The 12,559-nt window shown below is 45.6% G+C and overlaps 1 protein-coding gene across 3 annotated transcripts in view; it reads right to left on the bottom strand.

Annotated features, from left to right (window-relative positions):
• Window positions 1-1,087: 1,087 nt before the first annotated feature.
• The window catches only part of LOC114801669 (C2 calcium-dependent domain-containing protein 4C), a 13,447-nt gene continuing 1,975 nt past the window's right edge, over window positions 1,088-12,559 (bottom strand). Inside the window, exons 1-2 of one of the 3 annotated variants that reach the window (XM_028999831.1) lie at window positions 10,203-10,644; window positions 1,088-3,671 (exon numbers count right to left, since the gene is read on the bottom strand). In XM_028999831.1, coding sequence (XP_028855664.1) covers window positions 2,399-3,622 — 1,224 coding nt within the window. In that variant the 5' untranslated portion in view covers window positions 3,623-3,671; window positions 10,203-10,644 and the 3' untranslated portion in view covers window positions 1,088-2,398. Of the gene's footprint in view, window positions 3,672-6,998; window positions 7,017-10,202; window positions 10,645-12,559 lie in introns of those variants that run through there. The other 2 variants (XM_028999833.1, XM_028999832.1) reach the window with 2 other exon arrangements.

Raw genomic sequence — 12,559 nt, 5'->3', positions numbered from 1 at the left:
AAATCCCACTTACTACCATCGTGTCCCTGAGCAAGACACTGAACCCTGAGTGTCTCCAGGGGGGTACTGTCCCTGTAACTACTGATTGTAAGTTACTTTTATTTTATGTTCATATGGTCTGTCCTGGCTATTAGTACTGAGGCCATTAAACTTACCGGACCTTTAATGACATCCCGTCACACACTTCCCAGCACCAATGATGCACCATTGCATCATTGCACCATTGCTGTGTCTGGTTATCTCTTCTTGTTTGTTTCAGTCTGGACTAGATGGAAAGTTAAATCGCTCAGGAGAACAGACCCTGACCCACCCCGTTCCTTCTTGACTGTCATATACATCTGGCATCTTGCAATATCACCTTTACGGGAGATATGTACCCACTAATCGAACAGAATATTTAACATCTCTTATAATGCACTAAATATAATAACTGTTCATTTATTGTCTAATATATCCACCCCTTGAAGGGTTTCACTGTAACAAGGTCTATATTGATCACACAACCTGTGGTTTAAATGTTGTGTCTGGGCCAGTGGTGGCATAGCGGGTAAAGAAACAGTCCTATAACAGACCTGATTCTGACACTAATTCTATAATCGCAAGGTTGCCGGTTCAAATCCCGAACCACCAAGGTGCCACTGAGGTCCCCTTGATCAAGTGTTTAATACAAATTTCACTGGGTGCTGTGCTGTGCCACATGTCACTTTCACTTTTTCCATTAGGATGATACACCAGGCGGTGTTCCTGTTAACAGTCATCAAGCTTAAATGAACACAGCTAATTGAGAAACCCTGTTTTTATGAGACACCCTCCAGATCAATTTCAAGCTTCATTCAGGAACATCCTTCCATATTTGGCCTATGGGTGCAGGGGAACAGAAATGTTACAAATGATCTCCAGAATAATGTTTTAAGATCAACCTTGGATTAGAAGAACTTGATCTGAATTTTGTGTGCACAAAACATAAAACAACAATCCAGCAATCTGTCATCTTTATAGTTTTAATACAATAATAGTACATTAGAACGATTAGAAACCCACAAAACCATGATAGAAAGGATTGTATAGTCACAGCAGTAACAAACATTAGCAGCAGATTCATATTAGGCTACAGATTTATATTTTCAACATTTGTACATCAAGTAAGATGGATGGCACTTTTTTATCAGTTCTAGAAACCTTCCAAAGCAGGAAGACCTCCGAGAAAGACCAGCTAGACAAAATGAGATCTGTAAGGACATCACATCATTAAAATAAATTATCTGTCTGAATTAAGTGAAGCACCTACATAGGTTGACCACTTTTTAATTTGCAGTGGAACCTTCAGTTTTTATCACAATATATAGCTGACATATGACAGTCAGTGACCTGTCTGGAATATCAATAATAATATTTAAAAATGATAAACAAAGGATTAAAGCACTGTACATGACCATTCAATATAATATTAAATTACAAGTTTAATAGAAGAATCTCAAAAACATTTATCATGCACAATTAAGATCAAACGCAAAACATGCACCACCATGGGCCATATAATCATATTCATATAAACAGCATTTAAGTAAAATAGATATCACATGTTCATTTGTTTTTTCTGAACTGTAGTATTTCATCAATATATGCTACATGTATGACAATGGTGATACCTGAGCCACAAAGGCATGTTCACGCACCAGCTCAGCAACACCGTAAGGCTTATGATTTCTGATGTTATGTAAAAAATATTACCGCATTCTGGCACTACACCACATTCAAAATTTCTTGCATTGAACAAGATATTAGGTGCCAGATAGTTTACAAAATTCAAATGCTTACATCACTCAGACACCACCATGTAATATCATGTACTTCTCTATAATGCTAACCAAACAGCACTGAGCTGTTGGGAATGGACTTTATAAGACGTCTGAAGCTGTCCTGGTACCAAGAAATTAGAAGCAGATCCTTAGAGCACTGTTGTAGGGTGGGAACCCTGGGAATGGACAAAAGTGTTCTTCAGTCACGCAGTCATATGTAAGAATCTGTGGGGTTATGGGGTAAATTGTGATATAGTAGTAGATCCAAACAGAGGGATTATCATCTATCCCCCACAAGACCTAGTAATCAAGCATCAGAAAATGCTTCATGTTGCTCAGGTTCTTTTTCCCTGCTTCCCACACAAGGAACCCCCTGTGCTATTTAATCATATTTATCAGTCATTCATGTCACCTTTCAGGCATCACAGTTATACGTGTGGTTGAGTGTTGGAGGTGACGCCACAAGAGCTTAAAATGCTTTATATTATATGAAATTAAGCAAGAGCAGTAAATATCATCCAAACGAACGAGTTCACACAATGTGTAACACAGGATCACATTCAGTAGAGCTGGCCTGAGCTACGAGAGCACTGGACACCCTAGAGTCCAGACAGAAGCGTCACAAGAGGAATCTCTCGCTCCCCCAGAAGCATGTCCCTCTTCAGACTGGTCCCCTTGTTCACCACCTTGATCTTTAGCGCCAGACCTTCAACTTGAGCAGATGTCACTGAGTCGAAGAAGAAGTCTTCATTGAAGATTGGGTTGCGAGTGTTCTTTATGATGGTGCTCCGCTGCTTCTGCAGCTTGCCGGGGTTGAGATAAAGAGACACGCAACAGTGGATGCTCTTGATGTCACACAGGTTGTCATAGAGGTCCTCCGCCGCCATCACACGGACACGGAGCCTGGCTGTCCCAGCGTCGTAATCGGCGTGCAGACGCACCCGTCCTCCTTTGTGGAGGGTGATGATCTGTCCTTTCTGGTGTCTGTCTGTGCCGTGGGACGCTTGCTCTCGCAGGGCGGGGCAGTGTCCCCTGCGGCTCACGCTGGGACTGGGTTCAGCTGAGCTGCACTCGTCGGTGGACAGTGAACTGTGGCGGGCCAGCGTCCTCTTGGCTTTGACCACCTTGGCCTGCGTCTCGTGGGTGAAGATCCTGAGCAGCGAGGCCGAGCGGGTCAGCAGCGGGGAGCTGAAGGGCGAGGACTCCGCCGAGGAGCAGGTGTCGCTCTCTCCGCCGCTGAAGTAGCGGTAGGGGTTGGCGTGGGAGCTGTTGAAGTCGGGCGGGTTGAGGTGGTTCTTGGCCGCGGACTTGCGCTGGGTGTTGGGCGAGGTCGCTGGGCTGCTGTGGTCGCAGTGGAACAGCGACTCTTTACGCCTGGTGTGGGGGCTCTCCATCAGGGTGGCGAAGCCGTACGATGTCTGCGTTTTGGGGATGTAAGGCAGTGACATGGCCGTTTGGGACTGGGGGTCTGCGTTGGTGTCCCCAGCCACGACATCATCAGCACTTTCAATCTGAATGATGTGTCGGTTGGCAGCCTTCAGCAGGTTCTTCGTCTCCCCTGCAAGTTTGCTGACCAGCCGCGGACTGCGAGGGCTGCTGACAGGCTCCGAGATGGACGGCTGCAGTCCCTCTTTAACTTTACCATCAGGAGGGTCTGCCTCTGGAGGACAGCTGACCAACTTGGGCGGGATGAAAAAGTCAGGGATTTTGTCTGGGGTGAGAACATTGCTGTAGATTGGCGTCTTGCCCTGGTTTTCTCCAGCCTCGCTTTGTCGAACTGAACTGCTCTCCACTGACCCACGGATTTTCTCCAGAACCCACATGGTCCAACTGGAGGTCAGCTGGTAGGAGTGGAAGGTTTCAAACTGTGGACTGAAGCAAAAAAAAAAGTAAATGTATTAACCTCTGTAGATGACAGCCAGGTAAATGGCTTAATTACATGCTGTGAGGGATGATTGAGTTTGGAGTTGATATTAAATAGATTTTTTTTCTGTTCAAAATCATCTAAAAATGCTTTTAAAAAAAAAAGAGTATTTAACTGCCAAGACTAAATAACATATCAAAATGAGAATTGGGTTTCCATACATGCAGACAAATTATGAGGAAAAAAGTCTGAAATTCTGGAACAAACACTTAAAATATCTCCCATAAAGTTAAAGTTTCTAAATGTCTAAAGTACTGTAATAATTCAATTTGTCCCACCATCCTACATGAATTTACAGGCTTCTGCATACCTGGCTACACCTTAAACCCACTGCAATTTTACATTTCACTTAGTTTGTTCAGTCATGTTGGTGCAAAATTTGAAACTCATGTTCCAATATTCCAATCCCAAAAGAATCCAATCCTGTCACCAAGAGAAAACTTGATAGTTTTGTATTTTAGGAAAGTCAAACAATCTGTTCTTTTTGTTAAATGAAACAAATATACACTGCTGTCATCATGCATTGCAAAAAAATTATAGACAGAGTTGTCATATTTGTAATTGTTAAAACTCTAATCTCTCTTTTAAACCCATCAAATAATTACAAAAATATTTGTAATATTGCTTCAGCAAATGAAGCAACATAAATAAATGAACTAAAACATGTTTTATGACCCATATTCATCCTAGGAAGTGACATCCCCTTATTCCCATACCTGCAGACTGAACCTAAATGAATAAGCAGTGACTCTTTAAATGGATATAAGGTGGTGGGGAAGGAAGCGCAGAGACAGGACATCTTGATGTAGGGATTTATTAATAATAATAAAGGCAAACAGCACAAGGGCCAAAACAAAGTAAACTGATTTGTTGTGCTGAGTGAATGTGCTGGACCCTCCGGTACCTGGTAAGGAGGGCAGGCCAGGCGTGGGCCTGGGTCCAGCTTCAGGGGGGCTGAGAGCCACAGGGCCCCCAGAGTGGCGTGAGGGTTCAGCCGGGACGGGCAGGAATAGGGCCTGTTCGTCCCAACAGACGCAGACGGGGCTGAGGCGGGAGGGGTCCTGCAACGCTCCCGTGCCTCCAGCAGAGACATGCAGGGAGAGGGCCGGCATGTCTCTTGCTCTGCTGTGACATCGTTGGGGTATGGTGACTGGTCTCACCTCCCTGTATAACATAAGTAGCTGGAGACTCCAGCAGAGTCTGGGACGAGGTGGACATGCTCCAAAATACCCCTTTGTGCAGCCAGGGGGGGTGCTCCACCAAATTTTTTTTGGGGGGTGCGGTATGGGTTGGGGGCTCCTCCTGATTTAAGTGACAGAGCTGGATCCTCCAGTAGCCAGTAAGCAGGGCAGGCCAGGCATGAGCCGGGGTCCGCCTTCAGAAGGGCGGAGCGCCACAGAGCCCCCTGGGAGGCATGAGGACCCAGCTGGGACATGCAGAGGCAGGGCCCGCACGTACCAAGAAGGGTCAGGCCCGATTTTTGTGTGCAGGTTGCAGGGGCCGAGGCCAGCCAGCGGGAGGACACAGCAGGGCAGGAGCCCTCTGCTTGCCGCCATCTGCACCGCCTACTCCACTGACGGTACTGCTGGGGCTCCGAGAAGGGGCTCTGTCAGGATTGGGGGCGCCTGGGGGCACCCTGTTTTTGGCCCTCGTGCTGTTTTGGTTTCTGTTTAATTGTTTAATTGTTTCCTAGTATGTCCCGCCTCTGCACTTCCTTCCCCCGTCAGCTCGCGGACATGAGACCTTTATTCAAGTACAGAACTAAAATCTGTAGAAAGTGCTCAAACATGTTGCTCCTTGATCTGTTATAACAATAATAAAGTAAAAATAGACTAACACAAAAAACATTCAAATGTATGCGTTATGTTTATGTATACATATACACACACACATATATAAATGCCACCTCAGCAGACAATATTCATGTCCACAGCATGTCCACATTGTTGCCTGCTGCAGAAAACAGCCGCTCAGATGGTGTTGATGTGGCAGGGATGCAGAGGTAAGAAGTGAAGTGATTGTCATTGTGAAACAATGCAGCACACGGTGCACACAATGAAATGTGTCCTCTGTATTTAACCATCAACCTTGGTGAAACAGAGTGAAAGGGGAGCAGTGTGTGTTGGACTTCCTTGATCGCAGCAGAGAGAAGAGTCCATTGTTGGGGTGTCTGAGGTCCTTCACTATCTTCCTGGCCCTGCTGTGGACAGACAGTTTCCTTTTTTGGGGCTGTGCTTGCCATGCCATCAACTCCGTCTGTTTCCCTACCATTCCCTGATTGCATCACTTCCGGTTTCCCATGCGATTCCCCTAGGAGGCGACGCAACGGTGTTTGTTTGTGTGTGTGTGTGTGTGTGTGTGTGTGTGTGTGTGTGTGTGTGTGTGTGTGTATATATATATATATATATATATTTTTTTTTTTTTTTTTTTTTTTGTGCAGTCACCATAATAACCATCAATAATAATAGTATGTGCGTGTGTGTACGTTAAATACTTTTTAAATAAGAGGGTTTTCAACTGCTTCTTAAAGGTAGTGGTAGTCTCGGCTAGTCGAATGGAGCAGGACAAGTTAGTTCCACCAGCCAGAGTTCTCCTTTGTTTCCCTTCAGGATGCTCTCTATGGTGCAGGAGTAGAAGTTCCTGAGCACCTTGGAGGGCAGTCTGAAGTCTCTCAGGCATCTGAGGTTGCCGGGCTGGGCCTTTTTCACCACGGTGTTGATGTGACAGGACCACGACAGGTCCTGCGTGATGTTAACACCGAGGTAACGGAAGCTGTCCACTCTCTCCACTGGGCTCCTGTTGATGACAGGGGTCTGGTAGCTTCTCCCATGCTTGGTACTGAAGTCCACTATTAACTCCTTTGTCTTGCTGACGTTCAGGTGGAGATTGTTCCTCTGGCACCAGTTCGCCAGATTTCCAACCTCCTCCAGGTAGGCCGTCTCATTGTTGTCAGAGATCAGGCCCACCACGACAGTGTCGTCAGCAAACTTGATGATGGTGGTGGAGTTAGTAGTGGCTGTACAGTCATGGGTGTACAGGGAGTACAGCAGGGGGCTCAAAACACAGCCCTGGGGGGCTCCAGTGCTGAGAGTGATGGAGGCTGAGACATGTCCACCCATCCTTACTGCCTGTGGTCTCCCGGTTAAGAAATTGGAGATCCACTGACAGAGAGATGAGCTGAGTCCCAGGTGCTCCAGCTTGGTGGTGAGTGTGGAGGGGATTATTGTGTTAAATGCTGAACTGTAGTCAATGAAAAGCATTTTAACATCATTTACCTTCCGAGTCTCCAGGTGGGTGAGTGCAGTATGGAGGAGATGTGAGTTGGTGTCGTCTGTGGATCGGTTGGGACGGAACCCAAACTGTAGTGGGTCGAGTGTGTCTGGTAGTGAAGAAATGATGAAGTCTCTGACCAGCCGTTCAAAGATCTTCATCACTACTGAGGTGAGGGCTACAGGGCGGTAGTCGTTGAGGGAGGCAGGATGGGTTTTCTTGGGGACCGGAACAATGATGGACACCTTGAAGCCTGTGGGGATCACCGACTGAGCTAGAGAGAGGCTGAATATCTCTGTGAACACCGGTGCTAGCTGATCTGCTCAGGCTCTGAGGATTCTCCCCGAGATGCCGTCTGGTCCTGCTGCCTTCCTCTCTCTGAACCGGAACTTCCTGTTTTAGTCTGTTCTTTGTATTTAGGCATGAGGAAGATGGCAGTGTGGTCAGATTTACCAAACAGTGGACGAGATTGTGCCCTGTAACCATCATTGATTGTGTTGTAAGAATGGTCCAATGTCCTTTCACCCCTGGTGGAGCAGGTGACGTGCTGATGAAAGTTTGGTTCATCCAGGGCTATGTCCCTGCTCCGGGGACACACTTGGCTCAGCGGGCTTTTGAGGACCTCTAGCATCATTTCACCTCAGCCTCCATCCGAACCTCGTCAAGGTCTAGGGGTGGGGACAGTCCTTTTGCAGCGTGACCCCAACGGCAACAAACTGCACCCTTGTGTTTTTTTCTCTCAGTGATTGGACAAAGTGGATGTGGGTAACCGCGAACTGCTGGAACAGTGGCGCCACTGGCTGGGGGGGGTAACCCATCTGTTCCTCGTCCTTACTGACCACAAGAAGTGCCGTGAAAGTGAAAAAGGTGAACGTGAAGTGATTGTCAAGTGAGGTCAACTTTATTTCTAGAGCACTTTATGGTCTAGTATGGCCTTCTCAAAATCATTAATATATAAAAAGGTCTTAACTTTAGCTCAAAGTCTCAGATGATAAAAACTTGACTTGACTACACAATTTATTTGCTGGTCCATTTTAAAATCACCATCCATGATTACACCCAGGTTCCGTACTGAGGACTTAGAGTAGGATTCTACGGAACCAAAGTCCAATTTAGGGCAATAGCTGGTGGCACTGGGCTTAAAAATTAAAACCTCTGTTTTGCTTTCCTGAAAAAAGTTCAAAGCCATCCATTCTTTGGATTTAAAAAGCTGGTATGTGTCTGTTTTAGGGGCAGGTAGATTTGCACCACATTGTCATAAAAATGGAATGAAATATCATTTTTTCTTAAAATGGTTCCTAGTGGGAGTGTGTATAAAGAAAACAGCAAAGGGCCAAGTACAGAGCCCTGGGGCACCCCACAGTGAACAGGAGACCAGGAGGATGTACAGTCACCAATGCTGACAGAAAAACTTCTGAGCACCAGAATCAGCAGCTAATAAAAGGTCATTATAAACCTTCAACAGGGCAGTCTCCATGCTATGGAGGCCTTTAAGGTTCAAGGATCTCGTGATTATTCAAATTGGACTGGATCTGGGACAGGACCACGTTTTCCAGGAACTTTGATAGATGATGCAGCAAATGGGAAGTTCGAAGGCGGTGTAATTAGAGCTCTGATATTTTTAGCTTTGTCCACTATTAGTTCCAAATAGTTCAAAAATATTTTGCAAGTATCAAGGGAGGCTTCCAGACAGTTGTCATGAGTGGCATTAAGAGCCGCATCGATGGTACTGAAAAGAGTTCCAGGCTTGTGATATATGTTAGAAAGAATTTTTGGTTTCCTGGTACATGTTCAGTTTTTTCCTTTAGAATGTCTGAAGACACCTGCAGCCGATTCTTTTTCCACATGCGCTCAGCCTTCCTGCCTTCACGTCTCGCTGAACGAGGGACTTCATTAAGCCCCGGTGTGGATTAAACCTCAGAACGTCTTGACAAGCAGATAGAAATAGTAAGATCAGCTCTTCAGTATTCTGACAGCTAGAGTGATGAATATCATTTTAAATCCTTAATACCAGCAGAAAAAAATTCCGTCTAAGTATAAGTGGTCAAAACATGCCGACAACACCGGAACCTTCAGCTTAGGGGTATAACGGGGAACAGAGATGTCACATAAAATAGTCATGTGATCAGAGAATACAGCGTCACATAGTTTAATATCAGACACAGATAGCCCGTATAATAAAATGAGACTGAGTGTCTGCCCCATGATTTCTTGAATCATATCATTCAAGAACTCATCCGGGATCTTCTATCTGACCAAGGTGCCGCCATTCACCACTCGGTTCTAGCAAGCAAGTCGGGGTGGCCGCCATCCCGAGTCCAACAGCCAGACCGAGTGCCTTTATCAAGTAAATCAGATGCTACTGTTTCAGCCAAGAACCAACCATCAACCTAATCCTCTACCTGGAGGCCCTAAACCAAACACCTGAAGCCATGAAGCGATGGCAACCTCGATCTCTTCATGGTCAGCCCCTGCTGAGTGAATCCCACCTTACTACGAGCGTTCCACAACGCCAATCCACCTGCACCCGGCCCGTCCAGTGCTGGGCCTAGGGGGGTCCTGTCATGGCTTCTGTTGCCCCGCTGTGCCCCGAGGACAGGGCAGATGCCAACTAATTCGTCCATCACGTCTGTAGCGAATTTCCGGACTTGTTTTTATATTCCGCCTTTTGGCTTTTGCCCTTTTAACGTTGTGTGACTTCTTCTTCGCTCTCTGATGACGTATCCACCCCCAAACTGACCGATTACAGCCTGCCTCCTTCCTCTCGCCGCAGCCCTCACCGCGTGTTCTTTCCCACACACTGACACCCCGATATCTACTACACAATTATACATATTCATTCTAAATATTAATTAGTCACAGTCTAATAAATTACTGATAACTGATCAATATAAAATCTATAAAATCTACTATATTACCTTGATCGCCTGACACAATCATTACTTTATCTTTTAGTTCATTTATCATGTTTTGTTTCCTGGGGACCAGAATCAATGAAAAAGTTGATTTTCAGTCCAACAATCCATAGTGCACAACTGATCAATGGAAACCAAATCAGCAAGAAACAAGCCATTTCACCCAATTTATCTTCCAGAAATCATCTCAAAAGCAGCCGCAGTCTCCAGTAATCACTGAGAAACCGTCTTCTTTTATTCAAATTTTCAATCAACATTTACTCAAGTTCACCAATAAGCAAAATGTTACCTCACCAGGTCTACTGAGCGTGAAAGACGGCGTCTCCCTCCTGGCCGCGGTGACAGTGACAGGTGTGTGTCGCTGCTGTCGCCGCTGTTGCTGCTCGCCTCTTTCCGCCTCCACCAATGAGAGACGTGGAATCTCCTGCACCCACAGCAGAGCATCTAACTGCACAAGCCCCTCTCTACTCCTGCCTGATTTCCACAGGAATTTCCTGTAACACATCCTATATTGATTCCATTCTTGCAGAAAGTACAGCCAAAGTATGAACTGAATATGATTAATAATGTTGATCATTTTCTGAATGTGCCCCACTGGTCTTTTGTCACCATCACAGAGTGACAGCGCTAAAAAGAGCACAAATAGATTCACACAATTCCTCAATCAGCAAAACCGAGCAACAACAGAGACAATTACCGCCACAGGATGAATACACACACACACACACACACACACACACGTCAGTATTCAGCTACCGAGTCCATTCAGTTATTAACAGAACACAACTCCAATCAAAGGTTATAGCAATTATGGCTGATTATAATATCATTTTCCCGGAATATGCACTTTTTAACGGGTTCAGATTAATATTTAATCTTTATGTTTGTGGTTAAACCAAACAGGTACGACAGCCAGCCTGTACTTCCCTAGAAATGTCCAGTAATGGTCAAGCCCAGACTCCACCAACTGAGGAAGCCACCGCAACACTCCTGTTCCTGCGGAGTTCATTATTCTCAACACTGGGTTGCCGTGGTGACTGAACATATAACCTGTCCACGTCCAAGTCCTTCCCACGCCGCTGGTTTGACACTAACTACACCAAGCATCAGTCCACGAGTCCACATGAGAGATGGAGACAAACTGGCCTTCATTCAGCAGGCCTGGAGATTCCTTATTGCATCTGCCAGGCTGTGGAAGGACAATGCTGTAAATATCAGCCTGATATTTACTGTGCTCTGCCGACAAAGATGTCTTGCAAACATACCAACAAAATCAATCTGACATTTACGACGGCAACCAGGCCGTGTACGGTCAAGCAAAGCAAATAGAAGAACAGCAAACAGGAGCAGGATGTTCTGGAACATTCTGTGGAACTGAACAGAAGGCTGCGTATGCCGTGTTGAGGCCGTGTGGAAGTCAATCAGCAACATGCAAACAACAGTCAAACCTGAAGCCACATTTGAAGGGCTAATAAAGCAGCACTTCTGAAATCCGCACGAGTCGCAGCGCGGTACTTTGCCGTGTGCCTCAGGCATACTGATGAAGATAAATACCTGTTGCCATGGTGCCACAACGCTCAATGTAGACAATGGAGCATGCCAAAAGATTTATAGTCATTAGAGGAAAGGCTAGGTGAGTGATGGTCAAACCCTCAACTGCAGCAGCTCAATGCTGCCCCCTGCTGACTATGAGTGGCATCTGATGGACAACAGAATGCAATGAACATGCTCATCCATAGTGTCACTGAAGAATGTTTCAGGTGTGCACAGTAAGGAGCTGTTCTGACCCTGGACTCCATGAATGTGGTGTTATCACCACAGGAATATTCCACACCCTAAACCAACATGGTCCAAACAACTTCAAACTTTGACTTCATCTTCTCATCAACATTTACAGTGACATTTACAGCATTTACCAGACGCCCTTACCCAAAGAGCCTTACAGTCTGTAGTGACAGGGACAGCCCCCCCCCCAGGGACGCTCAGGGTTAAGTGTCTTGTTCAGGGACACAATGGTTTGAACCTGGGACTTCTGGTTTATACGTGAGTGTGTTACACACTAGTCATTCCCACAGTACAAAATAATAAAATGATGAATGTTCATAATTACACACATCCACACATGTATAATAATCTTCATTAAAACAGTTACAAGCCGTATGAAAATAACGGAATATTAACGGAATGTATTTTAATAAAACTGAAGCTGGATCATCTAATCCCCCCAGCATCCCCCTTAACGCCCAATCTAGTCTTTCATTGGCTGGATCAGGTGGACACAAACAGCCCTTCAGATACAGGAATATGAATCACTCGATGTCCCCTTAATGATAAACGTAGACGGGGCAGTCGTGGCCTAGCGGCACTCGTAATTAGAAGGTTACGGGTTCAAATCCCGAACCACCACAGCGCCACCAAGGTCCCCTTGATCATCTATTCGCAAATGTATTGATTATTAATAGAGATTAGGCACTTACTGCTAGGTCTCGTCCCTCGCAGCTTTGTTGATGGCTTGGCATCTGGATAGACTGATTGATCTATGGACTGGTGTCTTTTATACAAGCAACAAACAAGTTGAGAAGCTCCCAACGTCACCTCCTTACCCAAAATGCATTTAGAACTTCTGTGTAAATGCATTGTTCTGTATCTCA

This window comes from Denticeps clupeoides, chromosome 13 (assembly GCF_900700375.1).
Source record: "Denticeps clupeoides chromosome 13, fDenClu1.1, whole genome shotgun sequence".
NCBI lineage: Eukaryota > Metazoa > Chordata > Actinopteri > Clupeiformes > Denticipitidae > Denticeps > Denticeps clupeoides.
The sequence above is the reverse complement of the archived record's forward strand: the minus strand, read 5'-3'. Positions and strand labels throughout refer to the sequence as shown.